Source organism: Gopherus evgoodei, chromosome 2, assembly GCF_007399415.2.
Source record: "Gopherus evgoodei ecotype Sinaloan lineage chromosome 2, rGopEvg1_v1.p, whole genome shotgun sequence".
NCBI lineage: Eukaryota > Metazoa > Chordata > Testudines > Testudinidae > Gopherus > Gopherus evgoodei.
This window is the reverse complement of record NC_044323.1, coordinates 60,828,579-60,852,555: the sequence shown is the minus strand read 5'-3', so window position 1 is coordinate 60,852,555 and position 23,977 is coordinate 60,828,579. Positions and strand designations below refer to the sequence as shown.

The 23,977-nt window shown below is 40.9% G+C and overlaps 1 protein-coding gene across 1 annotated transcript in view; it reads left to right on the top strand.

The window, feature by feature from the left end:
• IGF2BP3 (insulin like growth factor 2 mRNA binding protein 3) overlaps window positions 1–23,977 on the top strand; it is a 174,767-nt gene that overhangs the window by 117,604 nt on the left and 33,186 nt on the right. The window contains exons 9-10 of the mRNA XM_030550773.1: window positions 1,548–1,683; window positions 4,478–4,609. Coding sequence (XP_030406633.1) covers window positions 1,548–1,683; window positions 4,478–4,609 — 268 coding nt within the window. The remainder of the gene's footprint in view (window positions 1–1,547; window positions 1,684–4,477; window positions 4,610–23,977) is intronic.

Below are 23,977 nucleotides of genomic sequence, written 5' to 3'. Positions count from 1 at the left end.
TATGAAAGCTTGTCTTTCTCACCAACAGCAGTTGGTCCAGTAAAAGAGATTTCCTCACCCACTGTGTTTCACTAATATCCTTAGGCCAATGTAGCTACAACAACACTGAATACAGGAAAATTTACCTGTAAAAGTGGAAACGCTTCCAGGCTCGCTGCAACCGTCAAGCTATGCTTTCTCTTGAGTTCTCTTTGTCTCACATCCTTTATTACCTTCTGAATTTAGAGACCACAGGCTTATTGCTAACCTCCATCAAAGTTCAGCTAGTTGCCATCACAGTTCCTTGTAGAAGTGTTCAGTCTTCATTCACCCTACCACTGCAAGATTTATCAAAGGCCTATTCAACCTCTTCCTTCCTATCAAGAAGCCAAGTCTGCCATGGGACCTCTCCTTAGTTCTCAGTGCTCTGAGGAAATCCCCATTTGAACCTATGGGAATGTCTACATCCTTGCTTCCTTCCTGAAGTCTCTTCTGAATTCCACGTTAATCAAAAGATTTACTACCCACTGTTTTACACCAAGCCACACTCTCAATGGATGTTAAGAGCTCTTGCTTCTTATCTTGACAGGACCAGGCCCTTTTGGGTTTCTCCTAGACTCTTCATCTGTGTTTCAGAATGAATTAGGGGACATCCAGTCTCCTCCCAAAGATTGTCCAAATGGATTCCAGGTTATGTCGTCATGCTACGAAGCCTCATTCCCCTCAGATTCAGCAATAATTCTTGATCTCTGTAGCTCTTCTTAACAATATACCCATCTCAAACATTTGCAGGGCAGCCACTTGGTCTTGCTGCACACATTTTACCAGCATTATGCTCTCATGTCTGATTCCAGGACTGACATGGCCACTGGTGACACTGTCTACAGTCCATATTGAATCCACTTCCTCAGCACTTTCCTCCATGATAGAGGCGCAGAGAGTCTCCTGACTTGGAGCACCCGTAGGGACACTACTTGACGAAGGAGGTTACTTACCTTGTGCAATAACTTGAGTTTTTCAAGATGTGTCCCCCTGTGGGTGCTCCACTACCTACTCTCTTTCCTCTCTGCCTCAGAATCTTTCTTTAGACTTCTGTGGTTGAGAAGGAATTTGAGTTCTCAAATTCTGCTCCTCCTTTTCGGGCCCCAAGGTGTCTGGGGCGCGCAGGTGTGGACCTGCAGACGCTGCTGACAAAGATCTCCAATCAAGAGCAGACGGGTGAGTGTGTATCCTGATGTGAGGCACCCAGAGGGACACATCTCAAAGATCTCAGGTTACTGTCCAAGGTGAGTAATCTCTCCTTGCTAGAATTTGTGACACATCCAAGCAAATCTTAATCATTTGACACTGAATCACATTGCACTAATTTTAGTCCAGTCTTTTGTGAGGGAAGCATTCTTTCAGATTCTGTTAGAATCATGTTTGAGTTCTGCTGCAAATTGATCTTGTATGTTCCATTGTTCCAGGGAAAATCTACCAGTTTCAAAATTCTCCAGCCTCAGCTGATAAGTTTTGATTACCATCTACTGTTTGAATAGTAATTAATTGGATTTCTGTTTTGTCTGCAGACTGCAGGACTTGACACTCTATAATCCTGAACGGACCATTACAGTTAAAGGCAGTATTGAAACTTGTGCCAAGGCTGAGGAAGAAATAATGAAGAAAATCAGGGAATCCTATGAAAATGATATTGCTGCTATGAATGTGAGTCTCTTTTTTATGGCTTGGTCATTTTTGGAAGTTATTTCTAAGAGGTTCTTTAAGTCTATATTTATATATATTGGATCTCTTTTGGGTAGGAAAAATTGAGAAAATTGACTTGGATGAAGGAAATGAAGAATAATTTTACTTCAAAAGTACCTTCCTTTGTTGTGGAGACTGGAAAGGAGTTTTTATGTGTGTTATGAATGTTCATTTGATGCCACAGTACTTGAAGGAAGTGCTTTCTAGTTTCTTGATACTGTTTTGTTTTTAACATAAGAGCAGCAATTTTTTATTTGGTAACTTTTTAATCTGTAAATGAGACTTTTCCTTCGTTTCCTATTTTCTCATGTATAGGACTCACTCTTTAATTTGGGAGTAGAAGTATGTCCTTTCTAATTTGGAAGGTAAAGAAACTGTACGCCTATGAAGATAGTTGCTGATTATCTAATGCAAAAAAGTATTACCCTGTTATTCGACAGTGTCACAGCTAGAGAGATTGGTAGACCAGAGAAGACTTGGGTAGACCATCCTCCAAAATGTGGAAACATGGACCAATTGCTAACTTTAAGAATAAAAGAGTAGTACAAGCATGTAGGGAGAAAATCAGAAAGGGTAAGGCACAAAATGAGTTACCCCTAACAAGGGACATAAAAGGACACAACAGGAGGTTTTGTTAGGAGCAATAGAAAGACAAAAGAAAGTGTAGGTCCACTACTTGACGGGGAAGGAGAGCTAATAATGGACGACAGCAAGGAGGCTGGGTGTTTAATGCTTATTTTGCTTCAGTGTTCACTAAAAAGGTTAATTGTAATCAAATGCTTGTACACAGTAGTAACAAGAAGGGGGAAAGAACACAAGCCAGAATAGGGATAGAAAAGGTTCAAAAATATTTCGATAAGTTAGATCTGTTCAAGTCGGCAGATCTGGTGAAATTCATCTCAGTGTACTTAAAGAATTAACTCCAGCAATCTCAGAATCACTAGCGATTTATCTTTGAGAACTCATGGAGGGCAGGTGAGGGTCCCAGAGGACTGGAGAAGGTCAAATATAATACCTATCTTTTAAAAAGGCAACAAAGAAGACCTGGGGAATTTTAAACCAGTTAGCTTAACTTCAGTACCTGGAAAGATACTGAAAAAATATGTTAAGGCTGTTGTAAAGAAAATGGTGGTCAATTGTTCTCCATATCCGCTGAAGGTAGGATAAGAAGTTATCTGCTTAATCTACAGCAAGGGAGATTTAGGTTAGCTATTAACAAAAAATGTTTTAACTCTAAAGATAGATAATACTAGAATAGGCTTCCAAGGGAGATTGTTGAATCCCCGTCATTGGAGGTTTTTAAGAACAGATTGGATGAACTCCTGTCAGGGTTGATCTAGGTGTAATTGTTCCTGCTTCAATGCATGGACTAGATGACCTCTTGAGATCCCGTCTAGCCCTGCGTTTTTATGATTCTATGAAAAATTCAGATATATATCAACACTTAACTAAAACATTCTGTTCTGGATGTCAGGTGGGAAATGTCTTTCAGTTGCCAATGTTTCCTGATTGTCCAGACTGATCAGAAATACCAGGCTGTTCTTCACCACCTTTGCCGTGGGTGGGAAGTTGGGTTTTTTTTTTCTAATGCTTTATTGGATGGATTTTGACTAGTCATTCCAAGTTAGTTTGTTGCCCTGTAGCTGCAGTTTTAGCTTGGTCTTTGGCAATAAAGGAATCCCTAGCAGCTCGTGTCCTACAGTTGGTTTCTAGTGATGATGTTAAATGAGGTCTCTGTCCCAGCTGTAACAGGTTTAATATGTCAAATTGTATTGCAGGAAAATAACTTGGCGGGGGAGGAGGGGAGTAACTAGAGCTTAACTGAAGATTCTGGAGTGTGTTAGAATGTTACAACACCTCCTAGTAATTAGGCATGGTCGAATTGCCCAAGAACAGTCTAGTCCAGTGGTTCTCAACCTATGGGCTGCTTGCAGCTCAATCAGCAAACAGCTGCAGCCCATGTGGTATCCTCAGGGCCATACAGCTAGTATATACACCTGTACCCAGATACAATGCGATCTGATATAACACGAATTTGGATATAATGTGGTAAAGCAGTGCTCCGGGAGGGTGTGTGTGTGTGCAGTCCAGTGGATTAAAGCAAGTTTGATATAATGCAGTTTCACCTATAACGCGGTAAGATATTTTGGCTCCCGAGGACAATGTTATATCGAGGTAGAGGTGTATATTGTGTGGATGTGGCCCACAGTGGTAAATAGCTTGAGAACCACTGATCTAATAAGTGACATGCAGTTTCTATATAGTTAATGCTCACCCTGGGAATTTCACACTAAACACTCTACAGTCCACCTGAAGTTTTAGCAGTGTGGGAGGTAAGGAGAATTAGTGGTTATGGGTGGAGCCGCTCTGTATCTAAAGGATTGTTGACTTTATATCACAAAGTCAAGTGGATTTTTGTTTTTGTTTTTGTACTAAACCTCATCCTAGGCATGCGGTCTAAAGGTCTGCCTGTCACTTGGATTTCTTTTCTCCAATCTTGTGGGCCACTTCATTGAAAAATAAAGTTGTACTGAGAGACACCTGACTGACTGTCACATGAGAGCCAAGCTTTTTACCTTGTTGGCCTATGTGAGTTGTCTGGGTTATAGGTCTGAAATCTGAATCCTCAAGAATGTAGATTTAAAATAAAACATAGGCATCTTTATAAAAGAGGCTATTACGTTGTTCCAACTAGGATTTGGATTAAGTTTAATAACTTACATTGTAAAGCTAAATAATTCTTCTACCGTTGCAGCTTCAAGCACATTTAATTCCTGGATTAAATCTGAATGCCTTGGGTCTGTTCCCACCTTCTTCTTCAGGAATACCACCTCCCACAGTAGGTGTTGCCTCTGCTGCCGCTGCTACTTCATATCCACCATTTGGGGTAAGAAGTTTTCTTACTTTTGGCTATATTATATTGGCAAAAAAGGGTGCTGTCAAAGTTTGACTACTGTTGAAGAGTAACTGTAACTATAAGGTGATGGTAGTCAAAGCTTGAAAAAAAGAAAAACTTGGCAAAGACCCAGGTATGTCAGTGTTCTGGCAACAGTTTACTGGTAGCACAGTTCTTTTGTGTTTTTACTTGATGTAATGTGCAGGGTTTATTTGCTGAATGCTTTCAGCTTGGCTTGTTTATCCTGTTTCCAAATGAAAATTATCTAAGGTGGTTACAGAAGAGTTCAAACACTCAGTGACTGTTGTGTAAAATTATCAGTGATGAATTTGTCAGTGAAATCAAACGAGAGATTTGGAAGAGTATGAAACCTGTTTTCTAAACACCCGATAGAGATTTTCTTTTGTATCCCTGCAGAAAAATAAGTACAAGTTTATACTTCACTCTTAAATGAGCTGGTCAGCAGTTACAAGAAATAAAGCAATCTATATAAGTCTAGCCCTCCTGTCTGGTTTCTTAATATGAAGAAAAATATAACATTTGATAATAGATTAGAATTCTGTGTAGCAAAAACAAATTTCTTTCAATACAGCATTTCTGTGTATGTACAAAACCTACTGGTATACAACAACACTAAGTACAGTAGAACCTCAGATTTACGAACTGACCAGTCAGCCACACACCTCATTTGGAACCGGAAGTACATGATCAGGCAGCAGCAGAAACAAACAAACAAAAACAAATAAAGCAAATACAGAACAGTACTGTGTTAAATGTAAACTACTAAAGTAAAAGGGAAAGCAGCATTTTTCTTCTGCGTAGTGAATTTTCAAAGCTGTATTAAGTCAGTGTTAAGTTGTAAAATTCTGAAAGAACCAGCTTAACATTTTGTTGAGAGTTGCAAACATTTCAGAGTTATGAACAGCCTCCATTCCCGAGGTGTTGGTTACTCTGAGGTTCTACAGGATACAGGTGATGTTCTGTACAGATTAATCTATTGGGAGGTGTGTGTGCATAGAATAATGCTCTCTGAAAAGAGAGTGTGAGGAGTCATGGTGTGCTCTTGTTCAAATTCTTTGCTTCTTAATGTTCTTAGGGGAACCGTTTGCTTGCTCCATAGCAATATTTTGCATCACAGGGACCCTCCAGGAATCATTCTAACAAGGGAAGGTTCTTGTCTGCAAACTCTCTGCAGTTTTTGGAGGCGGGGAGGAGGTAATTTTTTGTCACTCCTCTGTCACTAGCTTCCATGGTTACCAACTCAGTAATAGATGACTAGGTTTTCAAAATGAACTATTAGAACAAGCAACTGGTAAGACTTTACAAAGCCCAGGGACCTGACAGAATTTTTTACCATCTTCTTTACTGAGAATCTCTTTGAGTTAACTTTTAAATTGATTAATGTTGAGCAACACTTGATGGGCAAAAATGCAGTGCTGCATATTGGCTGTGGATGCCAACAGACAGTGTGTTCAGGACACTGGTTGCACTATATATTCACCCCCGTGTCAAAGTCAAGGCTTGTTTACTGCTTTGCAGACGGCTTTCTTAGCAAATCTTTCATCTCTATATTTGCCATGCATGCTGTATGTGAAGCCAAATCCACAATGAGATAAGAAATTGTGAACTAGATTAAATAATTGCACTCAGATGTGCTAAATAACTATACATATTGTACTAGGGGTTTCTTTAATACTTTTCCCAGAGAATTAAGCCAAGGAAATGTCACTGAAAGAAAGAGAAAATAAATGCCACGCTCATAACATTGTTCATGGGAATGAAAGATCAGAGTGTAGGGAGATTCTATACTGAACATAGTGTATAATGTTAGTGGCCTTATCAGGGAAATGTTCCAAAAAAGAGCCTGGGAGGCAATCTATGCTGTGTTTATACCGCACAGTTTTACTGTTAAAAGCAATGCATCCATGAAAAATTTCATTAGTATTGAAGATTAAACTAATCCAAAAATACTTTCTCTGGTTGAAAACTAAAGCACAGCCTTGGCTTCATTGCTTTGCAGAAAAATGTCATCTGTAGAAGCTGATGGTTTGTGTTTTGGAAACAAAGGATTGTTTTGTTTATGCTGGCAGTCAGTATTTCTCTTTACATTGGTAGTAGGTATAAATGCTACTTTTCTCCTTGACCTGAACTTGCAAGCTGTCCTACTACTCCTGCAAGAATTATTACTTCAACCCCATTTTCCTGTTCTATCTTATTCTTCTCTCAGTTCTTTGTTTTGCTTTCTCTTCCTTTCATTCCTGTAAATTGCTACTGCCAATATATGTCTCTCTGAGTGCTGAGTTTGAGAACTTCCTGCTACCTTTTTTGAAGCTGGCAATGTCAATAGACTGTTGTCCCATTTTTCTCTTTTGATCCATCCTCACCCTTCTGTCCCTCCACTCCCTACCGCCAATGAAAAAAACCTATCCAGGTTACTCTTTGGAATCGTTTCCAGGTGGAAGATTTCTGGAAATAGGACCTCAAAACGCTGGAAAAGCCCATCAAGAAGTAGGTGCTATTTTATAGCAATGTAGAATTTTTGCAGCTGGAAAGTGGCACAGGCTATGATATGTGTATTTAAGCAGATTCCTAACTTGCTTCCCCATTGTGCTGCTGCACTCTCTCAACCTCCTAAACATGCTGCTGTCCCAACTGTTAGTTCAGCTGGGTTTCTGGTTGCGTGGTAAGTAGATATGCAAAAAGTTAAGGAATAAATTGGTGGAAACAAAGGGTAGATAGCTGGGAACATCAAGCTGGGGTTCTTTCTTGGAGGTTGGGATTGGGGACTGGCAACAGGAATGAGGGAGGGTGTAGACCATGTGCATTGGGGTGCCTTGGTAAGGCCGGCATGGCTCTGACCCTTGCTGCTTTGATCAGCCCTGCTGCTTGAAGGCTGAGTGGCTCATCACTTTCTGGTGGTGAGGGGCAGGGCTGAGCTGGAAGAGTTGATATAAAAAGTCGCTTACGAGGCAAACTCAAGAACCATGAACAGAGGCAGCTAACAGGAGTGTTTTGGAGATAGGTTAGAGAGAGGTTCAGCTCTGTATGATTTCACAGTGGCCAGTGATGGAACCGTGGTGGTGACCTGCATGTTTTCTTTCTTGCCTGAGCTGGAAGGGATTCCTGTGTATGAAGTGCAAGTTGGTGGCTGCTGGAAGAAAAGATTCTTGAACTGGAAGGGCAAATACAGATGCTACTGAGATACGCAACTCCCTCTCTCTTCTTCAGTGCACCTACTAGTGGAGCAAAACTTGGGCAGCAGTGCAGTAGGATAGGCATAACAATGCACAGGGCAGGGAGTAAGGCTAAAGGGAACAGGCTCTATTGGGTGGGAGACGGGAACAGGGTCTGGGAGATGGGGAGGAGAACAAATGGGAGCAAATCATAGGGAAAAGCTTCAGGGGATAAGAGAACAGATTGAGATGAGGAAAATCCAAGTAAGTTGTAGGATGGGAAGAAGAATCACGGAGGTGCGGCCAAAGGGCAGGCAGAAAACATACCAAGGGAGGTTAATGATAAGGACCAAGGGGAATGAGAGTGGCTTAGAGGAAAAGAACCAAGGAGATCAGGAGGCAGTCAGGCTTTTTGGCTGTAATTTTCTGCCAGAACTTTTAATTTGAAGATCTTGACTAGCAACATCCTCTTTCAACAGGAATTCAGTTGTTTGTGCAACCAGGTGGGGTTCTCATCCCACTGATATGAACACACACTATGGTGGTTATTCACAACGTCCTCCGCTTTCCTGAAAGTAAAAACACTGCATACATAAACTGCCCTGCATCAAGTGAGCGAGCTGCTACGGTTCTCCTGGAAGGACTTCCTATTGAGAAGCCACCTGGCACCCTTTCCAGGCAAGGTCAGGGAACCCGATGCTTTGTCACAGTTCCTTTTTAAGAAGGGAAAGTAGCTTGTTGTGAAATCCATACAAAGGTATTCTACTTTATTCTTTATTCTTGTATTTGTACCCTTACATTTTAGTTTACATGAGGTCAGAGTGGATTTGATTTACATCAAATTGATTTAAATCATGATTTAATCATGGATTTCTACATCAGGGATTGGCAACCTTTGGCACGCGGTCTGCCAGGGTAAGCACCCTGGCGAGCCGGACAAATTTACCTGCCACGTTGGTAGGTTTGGCCGATCGCAGCTCCCACTGGTCCCAAATGATTTCTCAATTTGGAATGAATTAGTCCATCGGAAGAAAATACTCTTTCTACACTGGCAGAAGAAGCTGCTGCTATTAAAAGCGAGATGATCACTTCAACAGTCTCTGAAGCCAAGTGCTTAAGTGACTTCCACCAGTTCACTGGTGTGACTTTCTTTAAAACATCGTCAGCAAACATATATTTCCTGAATGGTTCACCCTTAGCTCTGAAGTTTATTATAGGTGGCATTATGGAGGGATGATTGCTGGATGTCCATATCATAGCCAACTCCTCTTTTTCAGCAGTTAAGGTTTGAACCTGGAACCGAGTATTGAGAATATTTGCAAGAAAATGAGCTGGAGATAGTGTTTGTCCCATTCGTTTTTTTTAATGTTCGTAATTTAACTCTGTCATTGCATATTTCTCTCTTTAAGATCTCATTCAGTTCCTTCCAAATTTCAACAGCATCAGCAATAAAACAGCTATTTCCCTTCATTTTGTTCAAGGCTACAGAAATAGGCTTCAGGGTACTCGGCATGTGTTCAACATTTTTCTTAAGCCCAATGTTGAGAACTTTGGCTGTGACAGTGCCATCTATTTTTTTCATGATTTTGTTCACAAAGTGTCGTCGGATTAAGCCAGTTCTTGATATAGTGCTCAAAACAGTCCACTACTGAGTTCTATCGCATGTCTTGTGAGAGAGTTAGCTTGGTTCCTCCCACTTTTTTCAGAGCAGCTGCTCAAAGTGGTTGTTATGGAAGTATTTTGCAACGTCCACATTAGCCTTTATTTCTGGAACACTGAAGTCTTTGGCTGGGAGAAAACTATAGTGATCTTGAAGGTGGATAGTCTTCAGAATCCTGTACATTGAGGATGATTCTCCTAAACAAGTCAATGCAATTATTAAATTATTATTAGTATACAGCTCATTTAGTATTACTCATTACAATCACTGACTACTCAGTACTACTTAAAGGCGAAATTGTAAAAGGAAGATCTGCATATTTCAGCAATTTATTTTTTATCACAACTGCATCTAAAATGATAATACTGTAGAGTAACAACTATATTTTGCTCAAATATGAGAATTCAAGAATAGTCCAGAAGGGAAGACAGGCAGCGCTTAAGAAAGAAGTATGAAATAAAAAAGTTTACCAACCTGAAGATCCTGCATGTTCAGACTTGTTCCTTTCATTATCTTCAACGCAGCTTCCTCCTGAGAAGGAACACTTCTTGTGATGTTGTTTCAGTCAGATAACCAGGCCTTGCATTTCTTTGTTGCACTGTTGGCATTTTGCACACATGCCCATCTTACCCACAGGTAAAGGAACTTAATTAAAATATCTTTCCCAAACTGGGTCTCTTTTGCGGCCTGTTGCCATTGTAGGTTTTCCCTTCTAGTGAGAGAATAGCATGATAGATCTCAATTCAATGAAGGCTATGCTCAAAGACCTCAAGACTTCTGGAAAATGCTGTTCAAACAGTTTCACTTTTATTTCTACTGCCTGTCCCTCTCTTCTCACATTTATCTCCAGACTTCTTCTCCTTGTCCAGATCTATTCCGCTCCCAGCCATCTTCTATTCATTGAACTTTTTAAAACTTTGCACGTTTAGAGAGAGGTAAGGGATTGACTCTGTGTACACAAATTTGCAAAGGGACAGTAGGGTTGAGGTCTGTTATTTCTCATCTCTATATATAATTTATTTAAAAACATTTTTGCTGTTAACAAGCATGTTATCTCTGGAGACACAAATCCACAGTTTGAGAACTGCAAAACTAAGCATCTCTGATATCATCTTCTAGACTGAGCACTGAGACCCATTGAGTAGATGGAAAGATTAACCTAAATAATCTATACAGAAGCTCCTGGAACCCCATAAGATTGGGTACCTAATCCATGAACTATTGGAACTAGTTTACAAAACTTTTTTTAAACATTACATTAACATATTGTCTCATAGTACAGAATTAGAATTTATAATCCCTATTCCATGATGAGATATCTTTGAGCTATAATGTATCTTAATTAAAACTATCTTTAGATAGGTTTTTTCCTCAAAAAGCATTTTATCAAAACAGATTTTTTTTTAAATCATTGATTTTTATCCACCCTGCATGAGAACAATTTAAAATGATGCTTACAGACCCCTAATTTAAAAAACAAACAAAAAAGCCATCTCCTGTACCAAAAGAAAAGCAAGTGCTAGGTTTGAAGGCCTTTTCATCTAAGAGTGCCCTCATTAATGAGTCAGGCTGCTAGGTTGTGCCTTATTCTACTCCTGAACCCTTCCTACAGGATGGGAGTCTTGGAGAGAGCTTTTTGTAGCCATGTTACTTTTCTACAGAAGAGGTGGTGACCAAGGAGAGAGGTGTCAAGCTGGAAGGAGTCTCCTGTCTCACTTCTGTGCGTGTGAGGAAATGCTGACTGCACTGCTTCTCTTGGAGTAAAGATACTTTTTAAAATGAAAAATTTCTTCGTGAGGGACCTAGACAATAGCCTGAAGTATTGGGCCTGGGTGAGGGGGAAGGAAAGTAAACTGTTTCTAATCCTCTAGCATCTTTCGTGTCAAATCTGTCTTGGAGTTTGAACTTTTGAGATATAGATGTGAAGAGATTAGTTCCTGCAATTGTGTATTTAAAAGCAGCATCTCTAACATGTGCAGGGTTGTGTGTGGTTGATGCACCAATTCATTTAATTCACTGTAATTCTTCTGAGTTGCATTATACCCTAATCATTTTGGGTATCTTAGTAAACAGCAGGTAGTGTTGTTGTTGTGGAGAGTCATCCTACAGCCAAAAGGAGGCAGTGCTTCAGGTGCTGTTGTGGGGAGGATATGCATTTCTCTAAACTTGTTCACCTGTCTGGGCATCTGTGCAGTGGAGACTATACTTCATTAATACCACAAAGTGCCAGAGCCAACGAGCAGTCTTGGTGGATTTGTGTGAGGTTGAAAAACCGCCTTCAGTGTTTGATTCCAAATGATTAAAATTGAGAATTTTCCAAGGCTGTAGATTTCAGTGTCTAGAATTCCTCAACATCTTTTTTTCTTTCTGAGTTCCCTCATACTTCTATTGACACCTTACAACATGTAAGAAAAATTTGCTCCTTCCTGCTGCATCCTGCTCCACCCTGTCTGATCAGTCTACCTCATGGAGCCAAATGGATGGCTCTCACAGCAGTGCAAAACTCTCATCCCTGCCATGCTTTTGACTCCTTCCACGCTGAATTGGCATTGCTCTTGGTGAATGAATGACAAGAAATACTGTTTCCTGAAATGCTCAGACAGTAGGGGAGAAGGACTGGCAGCCAGTGGAATGGACAACAGTGAAATTGGCACCATGAACAACAGAGAGCTGGCAAGTTAGCAGCTTGTTTTTTCACTGTCTTGGAGCCTCTGGAACTATTCTTGGTAGCTGCTTTCAACAGTTTTAAGGCTGCTACAATGCTTCTAGGCATCACTGACTAAACATAGATCCTGACTATTTTTAAACAAAAATAATTATGCCTTCCTCAATGCAACTTTGAACCAGTTTGCTCAAAGTTCTGTTTGAGGCTCTCTTACTCTGGATCAAGAAATGGAATTTTTTAGATTTAATTATATCTAATAAACTTTATGAAAGGGAAAAAACTTAACTGGAATAAAATTCATTTTCCTGAAGTTCCCCGAAATCCTGATCCACTCTATAACTGCCAGCTTCAGCATCCTCTAAGCTAAGGACTAGACGGAATCCACTCCTTGGAGCCTATGAACACTGTTTTTTAAGCTGACCAGTGATTGCCTCTAGTGTGCACTCAGTCCCTTCTGGATTGCAGCCAGAAACCAGGAATTAAACCCTGTCATATCCCACTTGGTGCAGATACTGATGCAATACTTCGGAGTTGGCCCTAACTTTCTAAGGAAACATTTTTGCTATTTTAAAACTTGGTGAAACAATTGACCTTTGGGGATGTTTCCAGAGATTGATCAGAACTTGGTTCTTAACTCGGCTGCTTCTAAGGAAGTGGCGAGCAATTACAGACCAGAATTTGTGGATACTCAGATTCTATAAAGGAAGAACTTCATGGGCAACTTGCCAAGAGCCCAAGGGACACATTCAGCTTGCTTGTATGCTACCACAAATTTTAAATACAAAGAAATTGTGTCTAGAATTGTCTGTGGCATTTCTGTTGTGGCCATCGACACAGTATTTAAGCACTAAATACAACTTCATGAACTTATTGAATTTGTTCATAATAGACCTGGTTCATCCCACTCCATGACTCACTGTTACCTTGATGATTCTCCTCTCACCTCTTTCTTTTTGTCATCTGTCCAAAATTAAAAAATAACAGGTGGTTCTTTGTCTTCATTGCTGAATGTTTGCTTTTGTGAAAACATGGGATTTGTCATTTTCTGAAAACTGGCTTGTTTCTGTTTGGAATTCCTTATTTCAGGATTGTCAGAATACTTAAGGAACTAGCTGAAGCAGTCTCAGAACTACTATCAGTTATCTTTGAGAACTCATGGAGGGCAGGTGTGGTCCCAGAGAACTAGAGAAGGCCAAACATAATACCTATCTTTTAAAAAGGGAAACAAAGAGGACCTGGGTAATTATAGACCAGTTAGCCTAACTTTGATACCTGGAAAGATACTGGAACAAATTTTTAAACAGTCAGTTTATAGGCATCTAGAGGATAAGAGTGATAAATAATAGCCAATATAGATTTGGCAGGAATGATCATGCAAAACCAAGCTAATGTCCTTCTTTGGCATTGTTACTGGCCTAGTAGATAGAGGGGGAAACATTAATTGTGATATATCTTGATTTTTCAGTAAGGCTTTTGACACTGTTCCACGTGACATTCTCATAAGCAAACTTGGGGCAAGTCTAGATGAAATTACTAAAAGGTGGATGCACTACTGGTTGAAAGACTGTGTACTCAGAAAGCGACAAAGAGTCCTGTGGCACCTTATAGACTAACAGAAGTATTGGAGCATAAGCTTCTATGGGTGAATATTCACCCATAGAAGCTTATGCTCCAATACTTCTGTTAGTCTATAAGGTGCCGCAGGACTCTTTGTCACTTTTTACTGATCCAGACTAACACGGCTACCCCTTAGATACTGTGTATTCAGAGTAGTTATAAATGGTTCACTGTCAAACTAGGAGAATCTATTTAGTGGAGTCTTCAGTGATCTCTCCTAGGTTTGGTACTAAAGTAGAACCTTAGAGTTACAAACTGACCAATGAACCATACACCTCATTTAGAACCAGAAGTATGCTTAAAAAAAAAGACAAGTTTTAAAAAAATTTTTTTACAAGGTAATGAAACTGTTTCTGTGCTTGTTTTATTTAAATTAAGACGGTTAAAAGCAGCAGATTGTTTTTGGTGTAATAAAGTTTCAAAGCTGTACTAAGTCAATGTTCAGTTGCAAACTTTTGAAAGAAGAACCAGAACATTTTGTTCAGAGTTACAAAAATTTCAAAGTTATGAACAACCTCCATTCCTGAAGTGTTTGTAACTGAGGTTCTGCTGTATTTAGTATTTGATTAATGACTTAGATTATGTAGTAGAGAGTATACTTATAAAATTTGTGGATGATACCAAGCTGGGTGGAGTTGCGAACACTGTGGAGGATGCTACTGGAATTCAAAAGGACTTTGAAAAATTGTAGAATTGGGCTTTGTCTACACTACACTAGCACTTTTGTCAGTCAGTGGTGTGAAAAAACACCCACTCTTCCTCTCCTCTCCTCCCAGTCCCTACAACCGACAAAAGCCCCAGTGTGGACAACGCTATGTCAGCAGGAGTTGGTCTCCTGCCGACATAGCTACCACTGCTTGTTAGGGGCGGGTTAATTATGCTGGCGAGAGAGCCGGCATAGAGCGACTCCCTGGGGGACCTTACGCAACACAGCTGCAGCCATACAGCTGTAGCACTGTAAGGTCTGTAGTGCAGACAAAGCCTTGGCCTGAAATCAACAAGATGAAGTTCAATAAAGTCAAATGCAAATTGCTACATTTACAAAGGAAAAATCAAATGCACAACTATAAAATGGGGATTAACTAGCTAGGCAGTGGTACTATTGAAAAGAATCTGGAGAGTATAGTGGATCACGTATTGAATATGAACAACTATGTGATACAGTTGCAGATAAAGCAAATATCATTCTTGGTATTGACAGGAGTGTTGTATGTAAGACACAAGGCAGTTGTTCCACTCTGTTCGGCATTGGTGAGGCCTCAGCTGGAGTATTGTATCCAGTTCTGGATGCCACACTCTAGGAAATATGCAGAGAGTCCAGAGAAGAGCAACAAAAATGATAAAAATTTTAAAACAGGGGTTCTCAACACTTCTTTGAGGCCCTCCCCCTAAGAACTCCATGGCCCCATATGTGCCGCAACAAGTGTGTTCTGCATATAAAAGCCAGGGCCGGCATTAGGGAGTAGCAAACAGGGCACTTGCCCGCGGCCCCACACCACAGGACATCCCGTGAAGCTAAGTTGTTCAGGTTTCTGCTTCAGCCCCAGGTGGCGGGGCCTAGGGCTTAGGCTTTCTGCCATAGGCCCCAGCAAGTCTAACACTGGTCCTGATTGGAGGATCTCCTGAAACCTGCTTGCAGCCCCTGACCCCTGGTTGAGAACCACTGGTTTAGAAAACCTGACCTATGAGAAATGGTTTAAAAAAACTGCATGTCTAATATTCAGAAAAGAAGACTGAGAGGGGACTTCAGGGCGCCTCTTAAGAGGATAATGATCAGTCATTCTCTATGTCCACTAAAGGTAAGGCAAGAAGTAATCTGCAGCAAGGAAGGTTTAGGTTAGATATTAGGAAAAATTGTGTAGCTTGAAGGGTGGTTAAGTACTGGGATAGGTTACCAAAGGAGGTGTGGAATTCCCATCGTGGGAGGTTAAGAACAGGTTAGACAAACACCTGTCAGGGATGGTCTAGGTTTATTCAGCCCTGCCTCCGCATGGAGGGGTCTAACGCTACGGTTCTATGATTCTGTGACTATTCCTCCTCCGCTTCTGAGATTTACACTTTGAGCTCTATTAGCAGCATTCCTGATGGGTACAAGTCTCTTAGTGGTTTGCAGCAATAGAGGATGCTTCTTAAGATAATCAGGCTCTTGTCCATTAATGGCTTTAAAGCTTAGGGCCAAGATCTGGAGTCAAACTGAGGCAGTGGAGTGAGTAGAACACTGGTGTGATTTACCCCTTTTCTTAAAACTGGCTGCTGTATAATATTCAAGTAGGTCTCAATGTATCTTTCAGTGCCAGGTGTTAAGTTACAATAGTCTAACCTGGAGGTGAATTGTGTGCTCATTGGCTGGATGGATTACAATAACTAGATTGTGGAAAAAAGCGTTTCTAATCTTTGGTGTGTTCCCTGTGTGTCCAGAACCCATGGGTCATCCTTAAAACACACAAACTCTGTACCATCTGAGTGACTGGAGAGTAGCTTCTCTCAATGGATGACAAAGTTCATGTCACAAATAACTCCTTGAGTGTTTCCCTGCTCCTAAAAGCATTACATCTATATTACATGAGTTAAGAGCAAGCCAGCGGTTTTCATCCATGTGGTGATCTCAGACATGGAATATGTGGGTCAGTGTGGTGGGAGGCGTTGTCTTTATAGGCATTACAGTCTTAAAGGACATCTCATCTAGGAGAGCCCAGTACCATGCTGAAATGTACTTCACTTAACTCCAATAGGAACACTGCCAAGTTTTAGGGACGTCTGAGTGCCACTAAGAATCCTATTCCCCCCGTCTCCTGGACTCTCCTATCAGATAGGGATGGACACTAAGGCCTGGTCTATACTACGACTTTAGGTCGAATTTAGCAGCGTTACCTCGATTTAACCCTGGACCCGTCCACACAATGAATCCCTTTTTTCGACTTAAAGGGCTCTTTAAATTGATTTCTTTACTCCACCTCTGTTGAGGGGATTAGTGCTGAAATCGGCCTTGCCTGGTTGAATTTGGGATAGTGCGGATACAATTCGACAATATTGGCCTCTTGGAGCTCCATTGTGACCGTTCTGGACAGCGCTCTCAACTCAGATCCACTGGCCAGGTAGATAGAAAAAGGCCCGCAAACTTTTGAATTTCATTTCCTGTTTGGCCAGCATGTTTGCAGAGCTCATCAGCATGATGTGCACATTGCCGGGGCACATTGCCTGGTCCGTACTTTGTGAGAAGTGTATCACCATGTCCCTCTCATCACTGCGCTGCTGTCGCCTCCTCGCCTGATTTTGTGTGAAACAATTGTCTGTCATTGCTCTGAAGGAGGGAGGGGCGACTGACGACATGGCTTACAGGGAATTAAAATCAACGAAAGGAGTGGCTTTGCAACAAGGAGAAACACAGACAACTGTCACACAGAATGGCCCCCTCAAGGATTGAACTCAAAACCCTGGGTTTGCAGGTCGTTGATTTCACAAAACAAATCAGGTCAATTTCTTGTTTTGATCTATCTGTCTTGTACATCTTAGGCTGGCAGCAGACGGTGCAGTTCGACTGCTAGCCATCGTCATCTCCTGTGTGCTTGGCAGAAGATGCTGCAGTACGACTGCTAGCCATCATCTCCTTCTGAGTGCTTTCCAGAAGATGGGAATGACCTGGCTGAGTCACTCCCATGTCTGCCCAGGCGCCCCAACCGACCTCACCGAGGTCGGCTAAAAGAGCACCCAGGAATACGACAACGATGGCTATCAATCATAACGCACCATCTGCTGCCAAAAAGCAGTGAGCTGCTGCTGTGTAGCAGTGCGGTCGCAAGTCTGTCAGCACTCAGGAAACGTACGGTGACGGTGAGCTGAGTGGGCTCCATGCTTGCCGTGGTATGGCGCCTGCTCAGGTAACCCAGGAAAAAAGGCACAAAATGATTGTCTGTCATTGCTTTCACGGAGGGAGGGAGAGGGGGGCCTGACGACATGTACCCAGAACCACCCGTGACACTGTTTTGCCCCATCAGGCATTGGGGTCTCAACCCAGAATTCCAGTGGGCAACAGAGACTGCAGAAACTGTGGGATAGTTACCCACAGCTACCCACAGTGCAACACTCCAGAAGTCAGTGTTAGCCTCAGTACTATGGACGCACATCGCCGACTTAATGCACTTAGAGCATTTTGTGGGGCGGGGGACACAATCGACTGTATAAAAACAATTTCTAAAAAACTGACTTCTATAAATTTGACCTAATTTCGTAGTGTAGACATACCCTAAGATTTTGTCTCCAGGGTGGAGCTTCTCTGCAGTTGAAGTTAGAGGTGAACAGCATCCTTACTTTAATTTTTTTCTTGACAGCATTCAGCATTGAAATCAGTTTTATGCCTTCGGTCCTTACCCTGAAATTACAGAATACTAGCAGATAATTTTAGAATTGGAGGATAAACATAAATCAGTTATTTATAAACTAGAAAGCTGGGAAACAGCTGACTTGGGTTCTAGCTTGTTAGTCTCCATTGGCTTCATCATTTTATCTAATATAGTAAGTGGTGACCCAGGAGGTATTTACAAGGAGGTTATAAAACTCAGTGTATGGTACACTGAGCCTTTGTAGCAAAATCTTAAATAAGCTTTTCTTAATGAGCCTCTTGTTTCCAATGAAGGTTTTAATGTTAAATGTGCATGGTGGGGGCTAAACTCGGACTCTTTTAACCAATGTCAAAATCTTATTTTGTATAAATGCATTAACTCTTACCGGAATGTCTTCCAGGATACTAGGCTTAATGTTAGTTTCCCCTTGCTGCAAACTTTTATTACTAAATAAATAAAAATATTTACTATAGCTGTAGGCCAGTGTAATTCTTCAAAGCGTGTTGAAAAAGTGTGGTTTAAATTTTGGTTTTGGGTCTGGTAGGGGTTGAATAAAACAGTTCAGTTTCTGATGAAGTTAGAGCATTCAGAAGACCAAGTGAGTCACTTATGTTGAAAAATATAAATCTGCTTTGCCTTAGTGGAGGTGATTGTGATTGTGGGGGAAGGGAAATGGCAGAAAAGAGCTTTTTAATATAGTGCCTATTGCACACAGATTCTGTTCCATTAAGTGGATTTGCTCTGTATATTTTTTTTAAAATAGTATGCTAGGTTGGAGCCAAACACATTGGATGGGACTGTTTCAGGCAGTCTTAAAATAGTTTCGAACTATTTTCCTCATAACTAAAAACTGACCTTAGTTGGGAGTGAGTAACGTGACCTGGTGATTTTGAAATAGATGCCTCATCCTAAGATAACTGTGCTCCAGCACATGTAGGGTAAATAAACCATATAGTGGAGATACGTAACAGAGGTAGAACACAGAGAAAGTCCAATTCCTTACCCTTGGCAGTATGGCAAAAATCCCATATACTTCAGTAGTTGCAAGATTGGGTCTTAAAAGATATATAAATTGTAACCTGAATGTTGTAATAGACTGCACCAGTATTGAGAGGAGATACGGTAAATAAAAATTCTTCACACCAATATCTCTGGGAGGTTTCACAACAAGGTTGTGAGTAACAGTGAAATGCTGAAGTTAGTAAGAGGAACAGAAATGGCAAAAAAAAAAAAAGTCATGCTTCCGATTCAGAGATGGGTGGCTGCTAGAACTCTACATGTGACTGAGAAAGTTGTGACAGCTGAACCTCACCTCAGTCACCTCAGGAGCAGATAATGATGCAGCACATTTGGAAGAGGAGGGAGGAAATGAAACTGCATCTTATATATACACAAATCTGACAAAATTCCAAATCAGAACCATGTCCTGCTCTCTTACATTTGCAGGGAATCTGACCAGTTCTTATGGCTTTTGTGTGTCTCCTCCCACCACCTGCCTTCTCTATTTTCACAATATCTTCTCCGGTTTTCCCCAGTTTCCTTCTTGCCTGGTCCTCAGTTCTACACTTCTTAGAGCCTTCTCACTTTTGAGGTCTTCATGGGGGCGGTTCACTACTACCCCTACTAGATTTTTAGGGGAGGTGGTGATTACTCCTCTTCCCATCCATATTTCTGTGTTTGGTAGACCAATCGTCTTCAGCTATCCCTCGATGTGAGGATGATGTCTGCCAAGGGGGTTCATTGGTGAGTTTTTAAGTGGCTGAGGAGTCCAATTCTTCTGTCTCATCTGTTCTCCTTAAAGTGATCTGTGGCTTGGTGTATGGCAAGGCCTACACAACAAGAATTGCATTTTGGGACTAACAACAAGTATTTTTGCTATAAATTGGGGATGTATCAGTTGGAAGTGACAGAGGAGGAGGAGGACCTGGGTATATTGGTTGATCACAGGATGACTATGAGCTGTCAGCGTGATGCAGATGTGAAAAAGGCTAATGTAGTCCTGGGTTGCATCAGGCAAGGCTTTTCCAGTAGAGACAGGGAAGTATTAGTACCATTATATAAGGCACTGGTGAGACCTTATCTGGAATGCTGTGTGCAATTTCTGGTCTCCCATGTTTAAGAAAAATGAACTCAAGCTGGAGCAGGTGCAGAGAAGGGCTACTAAGATGATCTGAGGAATGGAAAACCTGTCTTATGAGAGGAGACTGAAAGAGCTTGTCTTGTTTGCCTAACCAAAAGAGGGCAGATGGGAGATATAATAGCTCTCTAGAAATACATCAAGGGGATAAATACCAGGAGAGGGAGAGGAGTGATTTAGAGGTTAAGTACCAGTGTGGACACACGAACAAATGGATATTAATGGGCCATCAACAAGTTTAGGCTTGAAATTAGATGAAGATTTCTAATGATCAGGGGAGTGAAGTTCTGGAACAGCGTTCCAAGGGGAGTAGTAGGGGCAAAAAAAGAACCTAACTGGCTTCAAGATGACCTGATAAGTTAATGGAGGCGATGGTATGATGAGACCGCCTACAATGGTATGTAACCGATCTGTCACTGCTAGCAGCAATTATTTCCAACAACTGGTGATGGGACACTAAATGGGGAGAACTCTGAGTTACTACAGAGAATTCTTTCCAAGGTGTCTGGCTGCTGGGTCTTGCCAATGTTCTGTGGGTCTAACTGATCACCGTATTTGGAGTTGGGAAGGAATTTTCCCTCGGGTCAGAGACCTTGAGGGTTTTTCACCCTCCTCTGTAGCATGGGGCATGGGTCACTTGCAGGTTTAAACTAGAGTAAATGGTGGATTCTCTGTAATTTGAAGTCTTGAAATCGCGATTTGAGGACTTCAGTAACTCAGCCAGAGTTGATGGGTCCATTACAGGAATGAATGGGTGAGGTTCTGTGGCCTGCAGCGTGCCGGAGGTCAGACTAGATCAGGGATTCCCAAACTGTGGAATGTGTGCCCATGGAGGTATGTGAGACATCTTGGTGGGGAGGGGAGGTATGCAGGAGAAATTGTGTAATGGAGAGTTTTATTAATTTATTATTTTATTTATCACATTTTCACAATAGGCTATTCAGATGAAGGTTTAAAATTCTGTGAGAACTTGTTGCATGAAATACAGTAGTTAATTTACTTCAAGATGTACCATGAGAACACAGAGATACTGACATACAGAGCTCTCACCTCCAAGCACTGTACAGTGTGGGTTCAGTTACCCAGCAATTGTCCAGTCTGTGTGCTCAGAACTGAGTCAGGGTTTTTTTATTTTCATTATTATACATCACACTGTAACTATATCTATACATAACAGTGAAATATGGGCAGATGGCTAACGATGGGTAGCATTCAGAAGAAGACACAAAGCTATTCTGGCCTTTTAGTTAAGAAGGGCGGGAACACTGAATCTTAGACTGCATACAGTGGAGAATGATTTCACTGAATTTAGTTTTCATGGTATATTTGTAAGACTAGGAATTTAATTGTGATGCCATCTCGAGGCTAGAGAGTTCTGAAAAACAGCATGACTAAGTGGTATGGCACTGATGAAACTGAATGATGATTAAATGCCTAGTTTGAAAGATTGTCCAAAAATTCCAGTAATTTGCACAGGTAATGATGTTGGGTGGCTTAGTCATCATACTATGTGCTCATGCATTTCCAGTGGAGGACATTCTTCCCATCAGTACAAGGATAGTTGATGTGGGGAAGCAGTAAAAATTCAGTTTGACTCTGATGTTCCCCTGTCTTGTTTGCCTTACGGTCAGACCTTGCAAGGGGAGCAAGAAAACCCCCATCATTTTGACATCTGTGCTTAAAAGAAACAAAACAACCCTCCCCATCCCGCACCAAACAACTTCTTAATTTATTTATGTTGTAGACTAAAATGACTGGTTAGAAGAAATTAAATGGAAATGCTTCTCTCAAATATGATACCTGATGGTAAGATATCTTTTATATAACTGCAGAGTGGAATTTGAAAAACACTGATAAATTAGATCACTCATTACAGATGTCTGTTTCTCCTCCCCTAGATTCTATTATTATTCGTCAAGCACCCTTATATATTCTAGGGCACCTCACAAAACTAGTAAACTGGTTCCTGCTTTGAAAAGTTTGCAATCTAAATTTAACATGAGATGAGTGAGGGTTGTAAACAGATATGAATAGGGAGGGAGGAGAGGAAGGACAAGAGTGATATACGACACTGTTACTCAGTAAGGCATGTATCAGAGGGGTAGCCGTGTTAATCTGGATCTGTAAAAGCAGCAAAGAATCCTGTGGTACCTTATAGACTAACAGACATTTTGGAGCATGAGCTTTCGTGGGTGAATACCCACTTCTTCAGATGCATGTGGTGGAAATATCCAGGGGCAGGTATATATATGCTAGCAAGCAAGCTAGAGATAAGGCATGTAGTTATCATGATCATTCATTTACCTTGGTTCATTTTGTTGCCCATCCTTCACTTATAAGTGAGATGACAGAAGTGAGGTTTTAGTAGTGAACTGGATTTAGCAGAGAAGTAGTTTGGCAAACACGTTTGAGGAGGAACAGTTGTGCAGACATGGGGCAATGTGACGAGGAGGGCATGGAAATGCTTATTAAAGAAGGGACTAAAGTTGGTATCACTGGCAAGGCAGGGAGGGTGAGGGAAATATTTAGGAGATCAGATTGGAGATGTAAGTAGGGGCTGCATGCATGATGGAAGGCCTTTAAAGCAACGTCAAGAAGTTTGCGTTTGATTTGAACCACGATGCAGAGCTAATTAGATCACTCAAAGAAGTGCTGGAGGCGAGTTGTTGAAACAACTTAACTCGTGGGAGAGATTATTTTGGCAGTGACATTTTGGATGGATTGGAGTGGGGGCAGATTGGTATTCAAAGAGACCAGAAAATTGGAGAAGGCAGTAGTTGAGATGAAATATAGTGAGGATAAGAAGTGTGCCATTTGGGTTGGAAAGAAAGAATTGCTTCTAAACTGGGTCCATTTCATGTAGTACTTTTATAGCAGTGGTTCTCAACCAGGGGTATGCAGAGCTCTTTCAGGGGGTACATTAACTCACCTAGATATTTGCTTAGTTTTACAACAGGCTACATAAAAAAAATCTAGCGAATTCAGTAAAAACTAAAATTTCTTACACACGATTACTTGTTTATAGTGCTCTATATACTATACACTGAAATGTAAGTACAATATTTATATTCCAATTGATTTATTTTATAATTATATGGTAAAATGAGAAAGTAAGCAATTTATAATAGTCTGCTGTGACAATTTTTTGTATTTTTATGTCAGATTTTGTAAGCAAGTAGTTTTTAAGTGAAATGAAACAGGGGTATACGAGACAAATCAGACTCCTAAAAGGGGTACAATAGTCTGGAAAGGTTGAGAACCACTGCTTTACAGGAATAGAACTAAAAATGCTGATTTCTTTCCACAAATTGATACTGCTTCAGAACTACCCATCTTCACCAAAGAGAGATCAGATGAATAGTTACATCAGTGACTCCAAGTTACTTTTCTAATTACTGGAAGGATTAATGATGAGTGAATGGCATTACCATGAGATCTTTCATGGGATCTGATGTGATATTGAAAGAGGGCATTCTATTTCCTGTAAGTGATTTAACATGTAGTTATCTTACTGCTAATTTAAATTGAAATAAGGGATTTAAAATTCCAGTTACCCATGTGCCCGTGAAGAAAAACATGTTAAGTTATATGTCATAGTTATCGGAAACAACTGGCAGAGTTTATTTTCATTCTAAATATGTCTATTTTTATACTCTTTACCTGGTCCTTAGAGCCGGTCTAGAAGAGTGTCTCTTTTCCACCCCCAGATTATAGTTGGCTTGTGTTTTATCAACAATGGAAAAGAAAAACTTGAAACAAGCATGTTC